The sequence below is a fragment of the Dromaius novaehollandiae genome, chromosome 17 (assembly GCF_036370855.1).
Source record: "Dromaius novaehollandiae isolate bDroNov1 chromosome 17, bDroNov1.hap1, whole genome shotgun sequence".
Taxonomy (NCBI): domain Eukaryota; kingdom Metazoa; phylum Chordata; class Aves; order Casuariiformes; family Dromaiidae; genus Dromaius; species Dromaius novaehollandiae.
This window is the reverse complement of record NC_088114.1, coordinates 16762932-16786327: the sequence shown is the minus strand read 5'-3', so window position 1 is coordinate 16786327 and position 23396 is coordinate 16762932. Positions and strand designations below refer to the sequence as shown.

The following is a 23396-nucleotide window of genomic DNA, read 5'->3' as shown; positions in this document are numbered from 1 at the left end:
CAGGTATTCCTGCTGTCCACTGTATCACTTTCTTCAATAATCTGCCATTCACAGTGGCCTTCTAAAGCCTGTAAATTCTGAAATTGGCATCTGGACAGCAGGAAATCTAGGAAATGAGCACAAAGGATTCTTCTGGGCTTCAGGCCAATATGTAGTCCTAGGAGCCACTGAAAGCACAGCAGAGTTAAGCTCTGGAAAACAGCAAGAGTGTCACCAGATTGGCACAAAATGACTCTTAGTTCATTCAGGAAAAGTGACAGTAATCCACCTGTCTCCTTTGGTCTACCCACAGTGTGCATCAAAGCCAAAGTTCCTGAGCTGCTGATCTGGGCATGGTCAAGCCCAGATTTCAGTTTTGATCAAGGCCCATTTCATTGCTGTGGGGACATGCCACAACACATAGCTGTTCTATTTTTGCTTAGGTTTATTCTAAGCCTTGTGCCATCTTGTCTGGTTTGCTCATGCCTGTAGAGCTGTGGACATCTATCCAAGCATCTTGACCCCAACACTCACTAACTATCCTACAAGTGAGACACACAGTGCCCCCTAAGGCTTTGACCAAAATGTGAGTCTCTACAGAAACTCATCACAGTGTCCAGTAACCTGTCTCCCAGCTTTTCTATGGGCTTTGGAGAAGTGCTGCCCCTATGACCAAGCTAGGCTGAGCTGCTCTCTATTATTGTACTTCAGCATCAGGAATAGGTTTGAATCCCTCAAGACCCTCAAAGATAGATTTGGCTGATTAGCAGAGGGCAGGGGCTGCCTGAGGCACATGAGACCTCAGAAAATCCTTCAGGACTAGAAGGAAGGGGATAAATCCTAGCAAGTATGGCAAAAAAAACAGCTGGTAATATACTTATCACTCACCTGTGTGTTTGTGGGGGGGGGGATTGTGCACACAAACTGCAGGACATGTAGGCAACTGGATTGTCAAGGCCATGTCTAGCTAATGAAGGAAGGCACTTAGGTATCCCAGCACAGGGCACAGACTTCTTGCTTCCTCCGTTGGGCAAGACAGCATATTTGCACAGAATCAAACCTGCCTCTTCTGCAGAAATCAGGGCTGGTATTGGTCATGGACTTGAAATGGCAGCAGTCAGATTTGCTGGGATCTCAGGACTGTGCTATACAGCATCTCCTGCCCGGTGTTAGAGCTGGTACTGGCAAACCAGTCCCTGCTTCAAGAGGAAGCATTGCCAAGAGTGAGCTTCTCACCAGTACAGGTCTCTGCCACATCTTTTCAGTAACCCTAGTGATGGATTTGAAGGTCACAACTGCAACAGTTTGGGCATTGCCCTCCCTGTCTATCACATAGGTGGAACCAAGCTGTGGCAGGGATTGAAAGTACCCAGCAACATGCCATGAAGTTGTTGTGTGTGGGTCTTGGATACTGCCACACTGATTGCCAAAATGCAGTATCACAGCCACTCTGGGATGTGATGATCCACACACCCTCCCCTGTTCCTTCCCATGGCCACCCTCCTCTCCTCATGTGTCGTCAGGCCACTGAATCCTAGAGCAGCGCAGGGACTAAGTCATTACCCTGCTCCTGTCTTTCCCTCCTGACTTGTGACGGTCCCTCACTCATCCATGTGTAGTTGTTCTGTAGAGCTGAGCACAAATCTCAGTGCTACAAACCCCAACAGTGCCAGGGCAGCTTGGAGAGCCTCAGCCTGTCTTTCACACACAGCCCTCTCGTCCTGTACCAGCACCTCAGTACGTCCAGGCCATTGTTCTTGCTCTTTGCTGGTAAACCTCTGAATATGCATTTAGCATACTTCCCATTTAGCATCTAACAATGTAACATGCCACCTGCCTGTGACAGGCCAGTCTTGAGTGCCTGGATCTCAATACTGCAACAGTCGTCTTGTAGAAAGGAGCACAGAAAAAAATCTATAGTTTTGTAAGGAAAAGCAACCATATGGCAAACTCTGCACAACCCTGCCATAACCTGGAATACGTATAGAGTACACAAGGGATCTGTCTGCCATATCAGGAATACACAACTCAATCCAGCTAGGTACTTTATGGTCCACTGGTTGGTACAGAGCTACTGAGACAACAGTGGATTCATTTTCATAGCATCCCACAGTCAAAGATGAGGAGTAATACAGAAGATGGAGTCACTTGCACAGTGACCACATGAAGCGTTGGTAGCAGAGCCAGAGGTGGACACCGGCCCTCCAGCACAGGCAGCGTGACCAGGAGCTGCATGTCTGGGAGATATTTCCTATTTCATAAAACCTAGCCTGAGTGCTCTTCCACTCTGGAAGCACCTTCTGGTTCATTAATCACAGAGAAGAGTCTAGCTATCTGTGCATATCAGAAGAAAAATTGCCCTGTCTGACCTTTTGGTATTGTTTACTAATGGTCCTCCACCTGAGACCTGGACTGCTCAGCTCCAAGGGGCTGGGCTAATATTTCCTGCTATTCTGAGCATCTTGAAATATGAATGATGTTGGAGAAGTGTGTGGGACACTTTGGAAGGGGAGCAGCAACATTAGCACAGCATGTTTTGTGCAAGGAAATTCTTTGTTGGCACCAATTAAACATTGCATAACAGTGCAGAATATGTCTTATTTATTATTGTCATATTGAATGCTCGACCTGCCTTGAGATCAGGGCATACTGAACACGCTTTTAATTTTCCAGCTTTTTAGCTGGTTAGTGTGCTTCACCCCTTGTAGATGACAACCATTTAGGAAAAAGAAATCTTTATTTTATATTTTTTGTATACTTGTACACAAGTAAAATAAAATGCATATCTATATATACTGCAATCTTGTGAAGGAGAAGGTAGCATTCTTTAACAAATGCTGCCCGTAAACATGGTGTCATGGAATGAATACGGAAAAACTGCAATATTCATAAACATAGAATTAAAACAGCATCAAATTCATTACCTCTGCAAATGGGAACCTGCAATATCATTCAGTGTCATGTCAAGTTACAAACAGATTTTAGACATTCTTTTTGGAACACTTCTTACATTTTTTTCCTGTAAGTAAATCATGTTTCTTTACCATCTGCTGTAGCAAAAGCTGCTTTGTGGACAAGTGCAGTTCCGAAGACCAAAGGTATAATTCACAGGTTTCAGGACAAATAAATTATGTACATCCTGGTGTTTGTCTTTTTTTTTTTTTTTTTTTTTTTTTAATAAAGGCATCCAGTTAACTTTTGTGTAACAAAGCTTTCTCAGGGTGGATGGCAGTTTGCTTTCATTCGCAACATTTATGGAGGTCAGCAAAAGTCTAGTATTAAAGTGTCATCAACCCAGGAAAAGAGTTCATTTTAGCAGAATAACAGTAAGCTCCACACCAAGGGGGGGATCAAAAGGCTTAGGCTGAGCTGTAACGTGGAGCTGTTCCCTTGCTGGATGAGGCGGCACTGGGCCTTTGATTTGTTCTTTTTAGAGCAGCCCTGCCTCTTTTTGGTTGGGACTGTGGAAGGTTCAACAGGCTCTAGAAATTCGGGTTTCAACTTGGTCAATGGAGGGTCTACAATGCTGGGAAAGGTCCCAAAAGGGGAATCATTTATCTGCTTGTTGCTGCTATTTTTAGACGGGTCCATCTCAATGTACTTGGTTTTGGACATATTCTCCTTATCCTTGAGTTGGTTATTAGAGGACGGCCGGCTGCTATGGGAAGAAGGACCTGCCTTGCCTTTAGCTTCATAAATAAAAGATTTATCTGTTTCTGGCTGGCAGCACTTCGGGGAGCTGTCATGGGAACTGAGAGGGGGGTTCCCGGTTGGCAGTTTACCGGACCTGGTCTTAGTACTAAAAACACTTGTTCGTATCTGGTTGAAGGAGTCGATGCATCCTTCCAAGTCAGTGCTCTGCAGCCTTTTGAGGTCTCTCCCTGCCAAGTGGGGGGGGAGGTGGCACTCTAGTTCTGAAGATGATCCTTTAAACTGTTTAAACCAATTCCAGAGAGACCGAGCCTGGCAGTCACAGATCCACTGGTTGCCATTTAAACGTAGATACTGGAGGGACACAAGGGGAGCCATGGTTTCGCCAGTGAGCACGGTCAGGTTGTTGTTAAACAGATACAAGGTCATCACTTTCCCAAGGTCATGGAAAGACCGGCGGTGAACCAGGCTGACTCTGTTCTGGTGCAGAAGCAGTCGGTCTAGGTTGATTAGCCCACGAAAGACATTCTCTGACAAGCTCTTAATTTTGTTACCATGCAAAAACAGGTAGGTTAGGTTTGCAAGATCCACAAAGGTATCATCTAGCAGATTCTGTAGATTATTATCCTGAAGGTAGAGATATTGCAAGGAGAATAACCCTCGAAAAAGCCCTGTGGAGAGCTCCAGCAGCCCACAGCGATCCAGGTGTAAGGTGTGGAGGTGAATAAGACCCCGGAAAGTGATCGGGTTGATAGATTTCAGGTTCATGTTGTCACTGAGATCTAACTCCTCCAGTTTGTTCAGCCCATAAAAGGCTCCAGGGTCAATGAGGCTGATGTTGTTGGAGTGGATCCAAAGGATTGTCATGTTGCGACAGGAGGTGAAACTGGTGGACCTCACAAGGGTTATCTTATTGTTGTGCAAGAAGATGCGCTGGCTCTGGATGGGTATCTCAGTGGGGATTGCTGTCAGTCCTTGCTGCTGACAACTTATTGTAATCTTCGGTTCACTGTAGCATACACACGCCCCAGGGCAAGACTCCACTTCTAACTGGATGTTCAAGCAAAGCACCAAAATCAGCAGTTTGCTTCCTAAAGAACAACAGAAATAGTATGTAAATTAGCCAGGGTCATGGGAGAGCACTTTTCTCTGCAACTGATAGATGAGCCTGAAATTCACCTCTCTAAGTACATTGCCATTAACCACAAACAACACATGCCAGGGGAGTCAAACAATTAAAATGCAGAATTAAAAATGTTCTACCACACAACACAGTAGTTAAAATAATACACGTTTGTTGTGAGAAAGTCTGAGCACCTCCTCAGCCTTTCATACTCAGAAGGTCTCTGATTTCAATCACAAATGAAAGTGAGCATCCTGTATCTGCATTGTGGCTCCTGCATACAGATCTAACATAAGCCCTGTCCCAAAGGGATTACCTCTAAGGCAATATGCTGTCTCCTTGGGGGTTGTTTGTCTCTGTCACACAACCACAGGCACATTTAGCACAATCCAGCATCTATCCAGCCATGACTGAGGCCTGCAACAGCAGGAAGCTTGCATTGCATTAGGCAACACTACATCTCATTCCAGGAGTATCACCAGCTTCTTGCTTTCAAGATCACTGAACAACTGTCCAAAGAAAGCAAGTGTTCCCAGTCCACATTCAAACTGTAAGATGGACATGTGGCTCTTGTGACTTTCCATGGACAAGCTGCATTGATCTAGTCTTTCTGCAAGAAATAACTGCAAATGATTCTCAGAATACGTTACAGGTCACACCTGCTTACAGAGGCCTCAGAGCTGAGAGTATCCTTTCCTTCTCCTTTAACATTATTCACACCATTATACCACAAGTTGTTGTTTCCCTTCCTTTCTCTCCTTCCCTCAGAGGTCTATGCAGCCACTGAGGAAGAGGAGCAAACAACTTGTGTTTCCCAGAGGGAAGTGCTCTTGCTGGAGGAAATCATGTGCAAAGCTTGAGTCAGGGATTCCCCAAGGTTTGCAAGGTGGAAGTAGTTTTGTTGTGTGCCTAGAGTGGAGGCAGCACACTGGTGGCACTAGGGACCCTGAGTGGAACAATTTTCCTCACTGGTAACGACCTGCTTCCCCAGGAGCCCAGCTACACAGAATTGCACAAAAGGTGCCAAGGATACTCAAATAACAACGAAGCATTTGGATTCACTGGATCAGGCCTCCAGGATATATTTGGGAAAGGCTTAGAATATAAGAAAAGAGGGGCAGAGGTTATGCAGCTGACATCAGGTTCTGACAGGAGACCTGGGAAAGAGCGTAAGAGTGAACCTCCAGCTGGGAGATCAGCAGGGAAACCTGCTGTTTCCTACCTATGTTGGGGAAGCAGGGGTAAGGGGGGAGCAGAGGTACTTTCAGCAATGCTTTACCAACAGTTAGCAGCAAATAATTAGACTGCTTGCTCTGAACCACATACCAGACCTAAAATGAACTGGCAACAACTGTAGCAGTGGGAAGCTTTGTTTGCGAAATGCCACGTATCACAAATAGTACATGTGCCCGTCAGACGTGTATCTCCTTCCCAGCTCATCACAGCACCTGTGGCAGAGACAACCTTCTCCCAGTAACAGGGGAATCCTAGCTGAGGGACAAACAAACAGCTTTCCATGTTTGTTGCTCTGGGAGGTTTTGTCTTCCTTGAAAAACTGAAAATCTTATTTAAGCATTTTAATGCTTCATTACATCTTAATGTGAAGCAGCACGGTTCAAAAAGTCAGGCAAAAACAGATAATAACACAGAACTGGACAAACCGGGGGAACAGAGAGTCTCCTGTCACTTCTTGCCAATGTGTGCATGATGCAGCAGCAAGAGGATGAGCTCTTGTGCAGCTGAATTCCAGAGATAGTGGCTGCACCTCACAAAAAAGCCTGAAAGATGATAGCATAGCTAATGAAATCACATCTTCTCTGAGTCTAAGTAGCAACATCAAATCCCAACAAGGGAGTAAATCATATGGAAATTTCACCAAACTGTTTACTGAAGCAATAACAAAGGTATCAGAGAAGCCAAGATGGGAAAGCCACTTTTCTGTAATAAAAGACTGGAATTCTAGGCCTGAGTTCATTCTAGTCAAAATAATTCATGATGTGAAGCTAATAAATCCATGGTGATCCAACAGTCCAATATAGACAAGAGACTCCTATATATCAGAGTACACATGGGAGAAAAAATAATGGCTCAGCATGCAGAGATAATTCGAGCCTGATATTATTAGCTGCTGTGCGTCCCTAGAAGGCTGTGTGTGGAGTGCAGTATTATGACACATTCTGGCTGGCTTGTCATGTTTTGACATATCACGTACCATTGTAAGGAGCAAAGTAACACAAGACAACTGAAATCCCCTGCTGGAGACATGTCGTACCAAGAGGAGCCTCCTGGGAAATTAAAACAATGCTGGCATCTCTCTGACCAGCATGATTCCCTTCCAACTAATAATGAAAAACTGTAGAAAAGGAAATATGTCTTTCTGGAGCCTCTTTCTCCAGTTCCATGATTCAGATGATCATAGGCCAAAATGGCACTGTAGTGATGGGATTCATATCGCTGTGCAACACCTTCCACTCCAGCAAAACAGCACCCAGACTGCAGACACTGCTGCAGACTCCAGAGCTTTTCCTAGCTGTTCCTTGCTGTTTTGGTAATACCACAGAGGCTACAACCTACTCAGGGAAAATCCAACCTGAACCCAGATGCATCCCCTCTGTCTCATAAATATGTGAGACATTCACAGCGCAATGAATACAAAGAACCATTCCTATGGGACAGGAGTCTCAGTGTCAATACTCCTGTTCCAGCTCCAGCCAGGGGAGGCAAGTGCATAATAAATGTATGTATACATGGAGAAAGAAAGACAACATAAAGCAACCAGAAGAGAACAAGCCATAGATATGAATACAACCCCTTGAATACAACCACCTCCTGATAATCGTACATCTCTCCTTCTGCATCCTCTGGATCACTTGATTTGTCATGCCCAGAGTGTTCACTGCCAGCTCTTTCCTATGGACAGAGTGTGCCAGGGCCAGACAGCAAGGTCCCACCCCAGTCTCAGCATTTGTGCAGAGTTGGAGGCATGCCACAGCTTCTTCCCAGCACACAGGCACAGAAGGGAAGTGGCAAATCCTGCTCACCTCTGAACCATGCCTTTTCTTTTCCTGTAGCTGCTGCCTCTGCAGCTTCTGGGAGCTCTGAATCAGTGGCGCTGATAGCTAGCTGACAGTGGAGCAACACAGGGAAATTAATTACAGGCAGGGCTAGCCTGTGTGCCTTAATTAGGGACCTGGTATTCATGTGCTGCTCAGATTAGCCCCTTCCACCAGAGACAGTTACTGTCAATCATTTCCAAAGCTTTTTCTTGGTTTGTTTCCCTCCATGCAGCTCATCTATGTGCTCACTGAGACATACTAGAGTTCAGCATCCAGAAGTCATCAGAGAGTCCCCAGCCAGAGCAGGGCCTGAAGTAGCTGCAAGAATAGGCACACTCCACAGACAGCCTTGGGAATTCAAGGTCATGCCGTGGCCCCCTTTTCCCTGAGCTGGGCCTGGGGGAGAGTGAGAGAGAGACCAGAGGGAGTGGGACCTGGCCTTCCCTTGCTCCTACATAGAACTTCTCCATCATTGATGTTCAGGATTCTGAATTAGTGACTGAGCCCTGTACTTGATGTGCCCCAGATCGCAGTACCCTCCAAGTGGTCGGAGGCTTCCAGGCCTTGTAGCAGGATATGTCTACCTGTCCAATTTCAGGCAAATATAACCTTACTCTGTCTGACCAGGTGTCAAGTGCCCAATTTAGCACAATGATGAGCACAAAGCCGGAAGCCCTGGGACAGGAAGGTTGCCAAGCCTGACATCAGGTCATATTAATGCAGGTGTACAGATTTAGGATGGTGTAGAGCACAGCAGAGCTTGTACACATCTGCCTGGAATATACCTACACAGTTTCAGGTGCCACCTTACTCCAGATGAGACAAGTCCTGCAAGATCAATCTAGGCACCCTGCAACACCGCTCTGCGTCCCACAGTGCTGGAGTCCATCGCATGGAAACAGGCCCCTACTGTGGGCCAGATTTCATAACACAGAGCACAGACCCAAGCCCCTTTATGCTGAGCCAAGCACCATAGCATGGTGTGGAGTATCATTACACTGAACCAAGTGCTCTGATGTAGAATTGGGTCTGTAAGACAGAACAAGGAGCCAGAGTGCTCAACTGGGTGCTGTATTGCAGAGATTGGCACAGGAACCAGGAAAAGTCCCTCAGTCAGGCATCCTGATATCAAACCAGGCCTTCCATCTTCCTCTGTCCTCCCATTCTACCTCCTCCTGTTCCTCTACCTCATTCATTACCTCTGCCTTTCTATCCTCTTCTGTGTCATGTCACAACTATGGTGTCCCAAGGCTTGTCTGGCTGATGTGAAGGCAGCACCCAGGCAATCCAGTCTCTCCCCAGGGATCTGTAGGCTCAGCCAAATCCTGTCAGTGTGCAGAGCCTGTATGTTGCCCCCCATGCCACTCTGCAGTTTGTTTCTCTTGGCACAAAGCTGAGGGGAAGGATGAAGCACTTCAGAGGGCAGCCAGGTGAAGACCACACAGCTGCACAACTTGCCAGGAATAGTGTGAGTTGGATCCTGCTTGTCTTCAGAGGGTCCAAGTATCTGTGATGTTGAGGGGTCCCAGTGGGTGATGTCCTTCAGTAGAAAGGTCACCAGATGGGCAGAGCCCTGGCTGAGGGCACATGAAAACAGATATCCAGAGGACCCAAGAAAAAAGAGTCCAGATACTCCACAGCCTGGCTGGCTCAGGCAAACACAGTCGTTCATTCTCCCGGAGCCCTAGATTCAGCTCTGACTGTGGGCTCCTTCCTCTTTCAGCAGAAATACACCTCGCCCTGAGGCCATAGGTAGAAGAGATAGTCACTTCTGTCATGAGGATGAGGGAAGTCAGAACCATTCCCAGTAAAAGGTGCTAAGCCCAGCAACACAAATGGGAGCTACAGCACCCTTTCTTTAGACTGCCAGATAAACCCATCCTGAGCATTGTGTAAGCAGTGTGCTCCCACAACCACTGCCAAGGGACTGACACTAGCTTCTCCACCACAAGCTGGACTTTCCTACCTGCAGGACTCAATTCCATTGCCCGTCCCTGACAAAAAGGTTTTGACATGATGTTAACAGGCTTGTCTCTTAGAGAAGAAGCCATTCCTACCCCTTCCAGAATGTGATTAAAACCTTACTGGATAATTCCAGTCAAAAGCAAAAAATAGAAGAAAATCCAGTACCTCCAAGACTTTGGCTTTGAGTTTAGTATTTGCTCCTCCAGAGCCTTCTTAAAAGCCAGAAACCTCCTTCAGACAAACTGCTGCACTTCCCCTTTGCCATCTCAGAAGTGTTATGACTCATGGAACTGGGAAGCAATTAAAGTGGGTCCATTATCTGTCTTTCCGCTAGTCCCCTGTGCGATTGCATTGTCAAACATGGCAATTAGAAAGAAAAGGCTCCAGGGGCCTCTAATAGATGCTTTGCAAACTTTTTAAGAGGCCAAAGCAAAACGCAATTTTCTGCAGTATGCAGAGCTGTGGCCTTTCTCTGCTGCTCTGCACTTGTCTCTATTGATTTGGAGATATTATAATGCGGCTTTCCTACAGTGGAGGGTCAATAATCATTTGAATTCTCTCCTGGCTGGACATAAAGGGAGTACTTTACAATACAAAGCCTTTTGCTGATGCACACAGCATTTTGCCTTTGTTTATAGTATAGAGACACTATAGCTGCTTAATTCCCTGTCCTGAACTTATATTGTTTGAAATTCACCACATGGCTTTGAAAGACATTCTGCAAAGCAACTTCAGTGTCTCCTGCTTTGTCCTGTGGCCAAAGGTGGGTCTGTGCGTGTGTATGCAGGGGTGTGTGTGTGTGTGTGTGTGTGCACTGAAATAGGTGCAGCACTTTTATGCATTTGAAATTGAAGGTGAAGTGAGACGAGTAAGGAGAAATGGTTTGGACTAGTCTCACCCAGGCTGGAGTTTCCCTCCTTTTGGCTGCCTTCTCTCTCTTCCTCACAGAGGCGCAGGCTGATTCATAACCTTTGTGATAATGCATCTGGAGTGGCTTTAGGGGGAGAAATTGAAGAGAGGAGAGGAGATGGTTCTGCCGCCACACAAACACTTGAGAGGAGCAGTCGTCGTTACAGCTCCAGGGAGTAGTGGACCCAGAGCAGGTGCTAACATAACAGATCTCAGCCGGGTTTGTTGAGGTCATGGACCTATAGTGGATCAACACTGTCAGCTGCATGTCAACTGGGTGATATGTCTGGCCCACATCTCTTCTCCCAGCCACAATGTGTGGACAGCTCAAAGTGGCTGTTGGTAGATAAGTCTGCAGACACAGGCCACACCACAGAACTGGCCCTGCACAGGACTTGAAAAGGGCCAGCTCCCACAGGAGGAGGTCAGGTAGCAGCATGTCTCTGACTGCACGTCTATCCCTAACAGGCAATAGTGCAGGCTATGGTGTCAAATACAGATATTTAAAATATGCCAGTCAGTGTCTTGGTGCACACTGGGTGCCTGAGTCCTCATTACAGTCACCAGAGATGAGGGGCTACATTCAGGTGGCCACACATAGGTGTCCACTACGACACAAGTGCCCTGAGGTAGCCACCTCACGACCAGCTGCACCAGAAGACTATGGGGCTCCTCGAGGTCCTGTGTCATATCTGCAGCTCTGTGGGGATGTTGGGATAAGCCTCAGGCACTCCTCTCCAGGTGAATAGTCAGTACAGTCACTGGAGTGACCTGTCTGCCCCAGGGACATTGAATTGCTCTTCAGGCTTTGCTGCCTGGGTCAACTCAACCTTCAGAGACTGTTGCTGGAGCTCAGACTGCCAGATCACACCAAGACACCTATGTCTTGTTCTAGTGCAGAATCACAGCTGCTTAAAAATAACCAGATGATTCTCTTTCAGATTCCCCTGAGGGTCTGAGATACCAAGCATGCTAGGAGATTTGACACAGCTTCTCCAGGAGAGCCTATGCTTTTCTGCAGCAGCAGCCAGAGCCAGGTGTTATATAAATAGCAAAAGACAGCATTGTTTAGGCACCTGAATCCCACCCTTAACTTCTGTAGGCACAGTCTCTGGTCCCACATGCTCTGGGACTGCACCCAGATCCATTAACCTTTGCGACTGTAGTGCTCTTCATTCCCCTTGCCAGTACAGCCTTAATTCTGCTGTCTGGTATATCTACCCTCTACCCTGAATGAGACAGAGTTTCAGCAGAAAAAATATAATATCCAATCAGTAATGAAAGGTCATTTCTGTAATGCATTCAGGCAGAGGATGGAGGCAGTACATATGCCATTTCCTAACTTCTGAGTGCTCATCTTTTCCACCTAAATAATACTGCCTTAATGTGATTTTTGGATTAAATATTGCAAGGATACTTTTAAGGGAAAAAGGCAAAAGCAAGTTATATCACACACAATACTTAGAATCCCTCCTTATAAATTTTCAGAGGGGGTTGAATACTGATTCTTCAGCACTGCTTAAGGCTGAACTATAGGATTCATTGTAAGAGCTGAGTGCAGCACAAACCTTAAATAGGACTGCTCCATCCATTCGTGGGCATGTGCCAAAGCAGCACCCAGCCAGCAGTGCTCCCTATCCCTGCCAGTGGCTCTCTAGCATGTCCAACATTTTGGCAGCATTGTTGATTCAGCCTAAGAATATTTGGGATGGGTTATTCTTTTGGTCGTTTGCCAGCATTTCTCCCAGCAACATCAGGGAGAGAAAGGAAAAGGTGATATTTAATAGTATATATTTCAGCCAATCTGAATACCAATTTCAGGAGGCGGGGAGGAGGGGGAGAAGGGGAGCCTTCTCTCTAGCCAGAGGGTTTTCCTCTTCCTGAATTTCAAAGGCTTGCTGCAAGCCACGGAGGTGTGAAAGATTCTTAAAGAAAAGGTCACAAGAATCCTTTAGAGGGAAAATATCTAGGGATTTAAATGCAGGAGTCATTACATCCCCTTATAATAATAACACTAATATCAATTATTATAGTCTAGTATTTCCCTGTGAGGCCAGGAAATGAGAGAGAGAAAACTCCATTCATTGCAATACAAGAACCTGAGAAGGGCTGCACTGAGTCAGACAAGGCCAGTTTGGGTTGGTCTGCCTCAGTGGTCAGGAGCAGATGTTTATGGAAGGGCGATACTAAACGGAGCAAATAGTGTGAATATTCCCTTGGCATGTTCTCCAAGACCAAAGCAAAGCCTAGGGACTGCCTGAGACAGAATTCACATAATGTTAGGATATATTATTGATGGACCTAATGTCCACTGATTTGTCTAATTTCTTCTGGATCATCTCCAACACATATCTGGGAAGGAGTTCCACAGCTGAGGTATTATGTAACAGTTGTTCATATCCTGCTTCTTGAGTATTTTCCTGGGTCCTCCCAGTTACAGTGTCATGAGAGGCAATGAATAAGCATTTATATTCCACATTTCTTTAATTGACTATACAGCCTTCTTTCCACTCCTTCAAGTTTTATCCAAATCCTAGGCCACTGTATGAAAGCTGTTCCAGTAATTTTTGCTCCACTTCTGTGCATCTTTTCTAGGTCCTCTTCACCTTTGGAGCAGGAGGACAGACTCAGAATGTACCTGCAGCATGGACTTCTACACAGGTTCAGATGTGCTTGTCTGCTCCTTACATGTCCTAGCATTCTACCTGCCATTTAAACCATCATTCAACTTCAAGATGAGCTTTTCAGAGAATGCTCCACAAAGTCCCCAAGATCACTTTGCTAAGTGGTAATAGCTCATCACTGTGTTTATTTAGGTAAGGGTCCGGGCTGTTTGCCAGCGCACATTACTTTGTATTTATAAATGCTGAATTGCATCTGCCATGTAGTCTGTGGTTATGAATCTTACCATGAAACCCCTTTGCTGCAGCAAATCATGTCCCCAAATATCCACTTCCCTTCAAACAAAAATATTATCATATTTCACAGTTGTGCCCAAATCTTAAAATGTAAGTTGGTTGTAACCAGTGACATCTTCCTGAACCAGCAGGCAACCTGCAGCAGTAGTTCACAGAAATAAGAACCTGGTAAGCCCTGTGTATCAACCCAGGTTAAAGATGCTCCTCAAATAAAAAGAGGAATAAACTTTGCTCAGACATTTAACCTGATGTTACTGTCTTAGGCATTTAAAACCTGGTCTCCTATGGATATCCTAGGCCATACTTTGAAGAGTACTCCTGCCACCACTGTGCTCTGCCACCTCACCTGATGGGACAATTCTCTGCCAGTTCTATCATCAGAGGCAGAATTTGCATCTGTTCTCATGTGGGATGTAATAAACCTACATGTTTTCCTTTTTTCCTGCTTCCATCTATGCTTTTCTATCCCATTTCTGGAAGGGAAGACCTCATAACGTTTGAGATCTCACTCATGGAAATGATGATCTAGAGTCATTAAGTAAAAGGATTTGTCACAAACCAAACAAAATGCAAACCAAAACCCACACCAGAACAATGAACATGTGAAATGAGAACATAGGAAGAAGATTATTTGCTCTGTGGACTAGTTCCCAACAAAACCTGTGCAGGTGATGATACAATGTTGCTTACAATCCACTGCTGCTCCCCCTGGGTGCCACCAAAGAGGTGGAAGGAAGGATGTCAGCAAGCCACCTATCCTTTTGTAGACAGTTCTTATGCTGAATGATGTAAAAGCTGATGTCAGCTCAGGACAGAAAAGGTGCTTCTACCCCAGGCTTTGGGCAACCCCAAGTTAATGGATTAATGGAGCAAGGCCAGAGACACATCCGCTAACAAGGGCAATCCACCCCAATGACTGTCTCCTAGGCCATAGCTGTGCAGCCAGCAATCAGTTTGTCCTAGAAGAAAAAAGAAAAGACACACAAAGCCTGAAAAACTCCTGTATAAAAGGACTTACGTTAGCCGATCCCTTTCAACCCTGGTCCTCATACCATTCAACTCCGATCCATTCCATGCAGATATAATAGGTCCTACTTGCTGCTAGCTCACCCATGCTTTCCCAGTATTCACCTTATACTCTTTCTTCTTCAGGGGAGACCAGGTTTCCCCACTGTACACAGAAACTGTGTCTCCTCTAAGGATGTGATCAGACACAGTTGCCTACTACAGGAACAACCATGGATCCATGGACATGGCTGTGTTTGGCTCTCCTGCAGACACGTCATGAAGTATTGGCCTTGCCTTGCTCCTGACCCTCTCTATTGTCCCCTACAAAATGCTTAGGTGACACTGTTATGACACCACAAAGGTCTCTGCACCACAGCCTTCCCTAGGTCATTGTCAGCATCAGCAGCTGTACCTAGCAGAGCACATGGGACCTGAAGGATCTGGCTCCAAGCAGGTGAGTTTGACATGATACCAAATACTATGGCAACAGCAGAAGCAGACGCAAAAATCTCACACAGGGATCCAACGCAGGGAAGAGTCTGTGACAAAGCCCTTGTGCAAGGCAGAAGTTCAAGACAAATGTCTGATGTGGAAGTCAGATCAGATGCAAGAGGTAGTCTGGGTAGAAAAGCCCAGCTAAAATTGTCCAAAGGGAAGGGGAAAGCACCTGACCTGGAACCAGTATTTGGAGCAGACAGAACACCTATGGCACTCCAAATCAAAATGAGCAGAAGGGAGGCAAAAGAAGAAGGATGTCAGAAGTGTTGCTATAGTCTTGCTGCAGGAGAACTAGCAGAACAAGGACAGATAGATGCTAGGGATCCATGAAAGTCTGGAATAACATATGATCAGGTACATCTGGAGAGTCTAACTTTGAACAATTAAACTCTCCAGATGCACCTTATCATATGTTATGAATTTGGTGAACACTCTGAGTGACTGTTGTGGTACTGATCCACAACAGAGAGCCACAACGATGCATTTATTGCAAAGCTGAGCTTGGCCAGACTGAGCACAGTGAGCAGAAGAGGCTCTAGTGGAAGTGGGCTCCTTCCTCACAACCTGGGAGGAATTATCACGGTTGCTTTTTTTACAGGTTATGGCCACTAATGGCAGCTGTTACCATAGCTGTCCCTCCTATACCGCCTTTTGCACTCCTGCAAAATGTCATATGACCGGAATCCACAACTAGCCCAGTAAATCCTAGCAGATTCCAAGCTGCATTAGAAAGCAGACTGAGAAGGAGCTGTAACTGGTCCCCAGCAAAATAGCTGAGATCTCCCTGGATCTTATAAAGAAGACTGAGGGCATCCTAAGTGTCCAAGATCCTCATTTCCATCTTATCTGGAAGAGATGCATCCAGCAGCACTGCATGAAGAGGACCGTCCATGAGATTGCTGCTGTCCATTCCTCACGCTTCTCTTCTATTACACTGGGCAACTGAGTGAGAAAATATGCATTGTGAATCACAACTAGTTCCTACAGAAGACAGTATTATCTGTATCATATTTGTGAAAAAAATCAGGGACAAACAAATGTCCAAAGGAAGTAAACTCTGGTTCCTGAGATGACTCAGATCTCTCATGGAGCCCAAGGTATCTCAGAAATGCTTCAAAATATTATTACTAAGAAACAGAGTTTCCTGCGTATCCAAATCTGGCACTGATGAAAGTACTGTGTGTGAGTGACTCACAGAACAGGAGAGGTAAAGCTCCAGATGGCATTTACACCTGCTCTCCCCCAGCCATCTGGGACTGCACCCCACCTGGCAGCTGTGAATCCCACCCCCACATCTTCAGCACTGGAAGTGTCCTGTTGCACTAAGCAGTATTTTTCTCAGTTTTCTTCTAAAATAACACTTATCTCAGCTTTTGCTACAGAACCAGCATCTGCAGATAATGTAGAATGATGGAATGAAGTTGAGGAAATAGATTGGAAAGAGAAGTTGCTCCAGAGAATCTGTAAATTTTCCCATTATCTCATTTTGGTCGTCTGCATGGACAACCCCAGCATCTGAAGGAATAGCTCAGGGATGAATGCCTCAAGAGATGCAAGCAGGACAGGAAGAGGGAGAGCATTTTAATTTCAGCTTTAGACACAACCACTTTTGCAAAGAATACCTAGAAATGAGAACAAAAGAGTGGAAACTTCTGGGTTACTGAAGATCATATTTCTCTATCCTGCTCACAACTACCCCTAGCATCTGCACCATATGCTTCTGCTTCAAACTCTTCAAGCCTCACATGCAAACTGAAGAGGTCGTTAGCCTGTTACTCCTGCAGGAAAAGGTTCTAGAACCTCCTTCCTCTGAGGACAGCAGTATTTTTTAAGAGGCTAGTTATATTCATAGCCAACATATTTGATTTAGTCTTGTAACAACACTGTCCTTTTCCATTTTTCTGAGCTGCACTTCTCTCAATGCACTCCTTTCTGAGCCCAGCTGACCAGGGCTCTCCATACCACCCTACAAGTCATCACATTGGATTGCAAGGTAGCAGAGCCAAGCAATAAAACACAAGCTCCCTGCCATTGTTCCCTTATTGTTGTCCCTGATATTGCTCCCTTAGAGCAAACTCTCTGTGGTGCACACAGAGGGCATTGCTCAGCAGTCCCCTCATCCCCTCTGTCGATGCAGGAGGATGTCAGTCCAGGCTAGCCCTGCTTACCCCCTCTCAGCCTTCTTTTCCCATCCTCTTTTGGCATCCGTCCCCACTGTTCTCCCTAGCTCCCTGGCATGCATTCAAGGCCTACGGTACATTCGCATGGTTCGTTCTTTCATTCCCAAGTAAAAGCCAGGACTGATTTTTAATACGTGTGTAAATTCAACTGCCGCTGTCTTTATCAGATGTCGGCTTTGTCTCCTTTGCTGTTTCAGCATTAGGCATGCTTGCCTGCCTTTCTGCAGCTCTCTCATTCACACTAGCCAGATAAGAAACATGACACTCGCAACTCTATAAACATATTTCTCTGAGATGTGCAGACTCTGAGAAGCCAAACTAAATAAGTATACAATAGGATGCTAATGATACACCTTCCTGTTTGCATGGAAATCAACAAACTAGCAATGGGGAAAGGATCCCAGCCCCCTGGCTAGGCAAGGCTTGAGCTTCACTGAAGGCAGCAGTTCTGCTGCCAGTCCCAAATGCCTGGTTGAGCTGTACCACAGCTCTTAGAACAGGCACCCACTCTGGATTTGAAGATCCCATAATATACCACTAGGAATTTGCACCAGGTTTCCATGCTGAAAGCCCTAGGTTGAATTTCCACACATTGGGTCTCATTACAGATATACTAGATTATGGAATCTTCCAGCTTTTAAATCAAGATTAATAAAAACTTCCCATTCAGACTTCAGATTCCCTTCTTTATCCAGATAGCATGTTCATCCATTTTGCCACTACATGGCACAAAATGTTCATAATCACCTATTATCCAATATGGCCCTTAAATCAATTTTAGAGTCGCTGCCCTCAGGCATGCAGTTTCCCAGCCTGACAGAGTGGCCTACATTTTGTGCTCTGAGATGGATGATCTAGCATTTAGCAGTATTGAAATTCATGTTGTTTCATTGTTGCCGGTCTACCAAGCAATTGCAATTGCTCTGAATTAGAGATTTGCCTTCATCATTATTTATCACAGCAAAATTTGAGTCAGCTGCAAACTTTACAGGCATCCCATTTATATATATTTTCCAGATCACCTATGGAAATACTATAATACACTGGGGTGAAAGCTGAATCCTGTGATGATACCATTGACCAGTCCATTCGGTGGTGATCCCCCCACAACAATCATATTTTGAGAGCTTTCAAATGTCTGTTTCTTTATTCATTTAATAGTTGTTCATTGATTCAATAAAGAGTGTATTTTTGACCAAGTAAATCAAGTGTCTGACAGAAGTCTAAATATGTTATGAAAAACAGATACATGAGCAGAGACTGTCTTTTTGCTCACATCTAATACACCAAGACTTTAGTCCATGTCTGGGGTTTGTTGGCAGTGTTGCAATACAATTAATAAACAATAGCAACAGCAATGTCTTTAAAAACAATACTAGAAAAGGTTGAGAATCCTATTGACTCTGAGAAAAAATTCTGGGAAATCTGCTGACTGAAATGAATGGTATTTCTATGCCTTTGATCTTTATCTATGTCAAGATTTCCACTTTCTTGTACAGCACTAAGATGAAACCAACCAGTCTCTTCTTACGTAGGCTTTCCCACTTACTCTTTTCTACCAGTGGTGTGGCACAGGCTTTTCCCACTTCTGGGACTGCCCTGGTTTTCTGATATTTATTAGAAATTAAAATTAAGACCATGTCAGCCAATCTTGACAATAGTCACATGAACGCTCCTTTGGACAAGGCCTACACATCAATCCATGACTGGATTACTGTCACTTTCCATAAACCATTCCTGATGGATGATGTCTTACCTCAGCTGGGCTTCTCTCTCCAGAGATGCTACTTCACAGACCCTCCAGGCAAGTCGCCTTAGCACTCATGATAATTTCAAAGAAAACAGATTTTTTAGCACTGACTCTGAGAGACTCATGTTTTTCTCTAGGACCTGGTGGGTTTTTTTTCTAGGACCTGTCCCCTGCTACTCTGCTACCTTCCTGTCAAACCAATAACCTTTCTTTACTGTGCCACAGTGCACAAGGTAGGTATTGCTGTCCCACAGCTGACCTTGTCTGAGAAAGGAAGGTTGTGAAAACACATTTTTCTTCAACCCCTGAAGCATATTACTTAATTAAAAGAACCAAACTATGACGCTTATTGAAGACAACCATTATACTATAGCCAGAACATGCAAAGCTCCACAGAGACACAGACTCTACACCCTGCAGTTTATCCACTCCACACGCAGCATTTTTACTGCAGCAGGACTAAATTCCCTTAATATTAAGAGGCTATTAATATTTCATGATACTAAGTAAACTTTTTTTCCATTTCATCTGCCATTTTTATTTGTTTAATTCACCTCCCTCAGTACAGGGAGGGAGACCAAGGACCAGCAGCCATTTTGGGGGAAATAAAAATCATGTCATCAAAGGAATTAACTGAAGTGAAAAAAGATGAAATGGGTGAAATTATCAAAAGAAACTACATCTGGATTGCAAAAGATGCACATGAGAAACTCATTCCTGCAGGATACCCCTGAGGTTAAGAGCAACAGCATCGGGCTCAAAATGGCACTTGACAGGAAATACATACATTTACAGGCAGAATATCTCTTATATGACAGCCTGAAAAAAGCACATTCCTGCATATTGATTTTACTTTCTTTGGGATTTCCTGCACCTGATGCAATCCAAGGTAGGAGATGGAAGATGAAATCAGAGAGGTCTCTGGTCTATGGCAGTCTGGAAATAGCCACAATCCTTTCGTTGTCTAGGGAGCAAATCCCTAAGGTATGTAGGGACCTAACAAGACAGATACATGCCTCAGGATTCCTGCACATCTCAGGGTCCACGTGCATGGTATATTCTGTGTAAGCTCTGAGTCAGCTGGCAAGTTGCAGTTGGGGTCCTCAACAAGGCATGGGTGTGTTTCCTGGTGCAACTATACTTGCCAACTCCAAAGCCAAGTGCATTTGGAGCTCACTTGGGTGTTGTTTGACAGAGCCCACCCATTACAGAAACAACTAATGGGAACTCTGATGTCCTTAGAGACCCAGTCTTAGGCTTTTAATTATACAAAACAGACTGGTAGGGTTTCAACCACTGAGTTCCTGCCCTAAAATCCATGGGCATACAGACACAGTCACAGAGGTAGAGCTTGAGATTCACATTGTGTGGATTTGAAGAAAGAGGAAATGCCTGCTCAGTTTTCCCTGCTCTCTTATCCCTGTCGACTGGAAGAAAATTCTCTTTTCTCTAGGGAAATAGCTTGTGAAACTTATGACAAGAACAAGGACAAGAAAAGCAAACCTTGCCAGTTCCAGTAGGGACTATCCAGAAAACACGTTTAGAAAGAACGTGCTGGCCTTGGCATACAAACCCTTTTGGTACTGCTGCTTCCCAAAAGCAAAACTCCACAAAAACTACCCAGCAAACCAGCTCAGCCCAGCAAACCCATTGAAACCTTGTACAGGGAAAAAGGCTAGGGATTTCACATGGAGGAATCACAAATACTTCAGAGAAAAGCTAAGAATTTCAGATTGGGCTTGTCTCCTTGCAGCTTGAACAATCTCACCTTGATTAGAATGAGTCAGAAAGGCTCCTGCATTTCTACCTAATTCCTCATGAAAACCTACTTCCACTCAGGATTTAGAGGCTGCCATTTCTACTTCACCACCTTTGGCACCTGCTTTGGTTTTTGCCTTTCAATAAAATACAAGGTCTCTACCACTGCAGTAACCTGTCTTAGAGCAAACTCTCTGTAGTGCACATACAGAACATTTCTCAGCACATCACTTCCACTCCATGTCTTTCACTAAGAAAACAGTTCCAAATGACTTCCCTTGTTGGACAGCTTGGTCGAACCAGAATTCTGCAATAGCATCATGTAAAAAGCAGCAACAGGTCCACCAGCCAAATATGGAAAGCTCACAGCACACATGGAGAAGCCAAGTCTCACTCAGGTTTAGAGTAGAAGGAATCATGGAGAAATTCTGCACTGACTGAGAAAATGTAACCTCAAGGAAGGGTGCCTTTTCAGTGCTTCAGGGACCAAGCCTGTGCTGATCCTGTTTCCAAAGGCAAACATCCTCTTCTTGACCCAACACCACTTTTATCCTGGCCTCTGCTGGTGTGTATTTGCAGCAGGTGTGTATTTGCAGCAAGTGTGTCCTGTTCACATCTTTCTCCTAGTCATCACCACAGAGTGGCCTTTCTTCTTCACACTGCCACAAACTGAAGCCTTCCGTTTCTCTTCACTCACTGTTTTGTACTTCTGCAAGGTCTCTCTGCCAGGGGAGTTCTGTGTCCTGTCCCGGAGCAGTCCATACTCTCTGTGTCTCCAGACGTGTGTACTCCTGGGATCTGCCGGGGGTTCCCTATGGCTCTTACATTGTTAAAATAACTTCTGGACCTTTATTCTTCCCAGAATGCATTTCATCGTACCTGGGTCCTTCTAGCCTCCTTTGCTGAAGTACCACCATGTGCTCCCCACCCTCAAGATAGTGTTTTCTGAAGCCCTAAATCCTTTTCCTTATCAGAACATTCCAACTCTTTTCCTGGCAATTTAGAGGTCAACTTCCCATTTTTCCACTCCCAAACCTATGGCTTGACATTTGCTCATGTTTAAATCCAGCAGTTATTTCTTTCTCCTCTCCTCTAATGTGTTTAAATCCTGTTGAAGGTGACATATGCGTCTTAGCCCTCACATTAGGTCCTGGTGCCCAGAGGCTATCATCAGGGAACTGGCTAACCCTAGATTTGGAAGGTCCCTCCAGGGAGGTTGTGGGATGAGGCGAGGGAGAAGGGTGTCTGGTTAGCTGGTTTGTTCAGAATCACTGCCTGAAGTGAAATCAAACAAGTTTTATGTCCTTCTTTTCATCTCCCTGGTACTCTAGCCTGTTCCCACAGCACTGCATCCTCTCCTCTCCAGTTGTTCAGAGAACAGCAAGGCATGTGAAACAGCAACAGTGGCTGGTAGCTGAAAACAAGAGTAGTTCTTGCAGTGGCAACCCGACCCCCATCCCCAAGAGCATTCAACACCTAAAATGCAACTGCCATAACGGTTCTCAAAATTTATCTCAGCTGCCTCTGAATCTGATAGCACATGAATTCTTTTCCCACGTACCAGTGTGTGTGAGGGTCCATACATTTATCTCCAGATGCTGATGGACCTCACCAAGCAGGGACTCACCTGGCCAAGTAAACATGGAGAGGCTTTCAGGGGCTGGCTGCTGTATGCCCTCTTTCAACCATAAATCCAGTGTGGTGAGGGACCTGCTTGCCATATCCCTGCAATTCCTCATGTGAAGCAAAGACCTGTATCTTGATCTCCAGTTAGCCAGAAAAAGTGAGTAGACAGATGATACACATTACAGCATCAACCAAGTCACTCCTCATACGTTACAGGACACAGGAATTCATACCAGATTGGAGGAACTACTACTATTGGCTGTATGATACTAATTAAAACTTAATGTTAACTGGTTGATATATTGAGAGGAGGAGATGTGTACTGTGATAGGCCATTGGGACCAACATTAGACCCAGATGCATTAGGCACTTTCATTAATGATCTAGATGAGGGAGGGAGAAAATAGCAGGTTAATTAAATTTGCCCCTACTGAGTTGGAGAATCTGTCAGCTTCAATGGGGATAGACAAATGAGAGGGATGCTTGTGGAAGAAAAATCATATTGATACAGACTAGAAAAATGCAGCTACTTCTGGGGAAAATGATCAGCCTTCCAGCTAATCAGTGTGAATGGGGAAAAGCTGTAGATAAAACAGCCATATCTAAGAAGCTGTCAGAGAGTTGCAAGATGATGGCCAATAATGAGTGAATGGAAGGTGGTTTACTAGGGACTGAATTTTTGTTCTGTGCTTGCATTACGTAATCTTAGCTCTTGCCTGGGGCTCCTAGAGACTAGCACGAAGAGTACAATTGTTGTTATTATTTATCACAGTCACAACAGCTCTTTGGGATCTGACGTTCTTGCTTATCCAAAGCATCAAGGAACTTAGGGAAGTGGTGAGAAAAAGAGAATCCACATCCACAGGTGAACTTGGAGGACCAGCTCTGTGCACAGGTTGGAAGGTCTTAACTGTGTGTCCTTAGGACTGCAGGATCCTGGGAAAATACAGGAGGAGACAGTGTAGTACAGTAATT

General features: G+C 45.0%; 1 protein-coding gene across 1 annotated transcript in view; it reads right to left on the bottom strand.

The window, feature by feature from the left end:
• Window positions 1-2697: 2697 nt before the first annotated feature.
• The window catches only part of RTN4R (reticulon 4 receptor), an 88204-nt gene continuing 67505 nt past the window's right edge, over window positions 2698-23396 (bottom strand). Inside the window, exon 2 of the mRNA XM_026106910.2 lies at window positions 2698-4721. Within this exon, the coding sequence (XP_025962695.1) occupies window positions 3292-4721 (1430 nt within the window). The 3' untranslated portion in view covers window positions 2698-3291. The remainder of the gene's footprint in view (window positions 4722-23396) is intronic.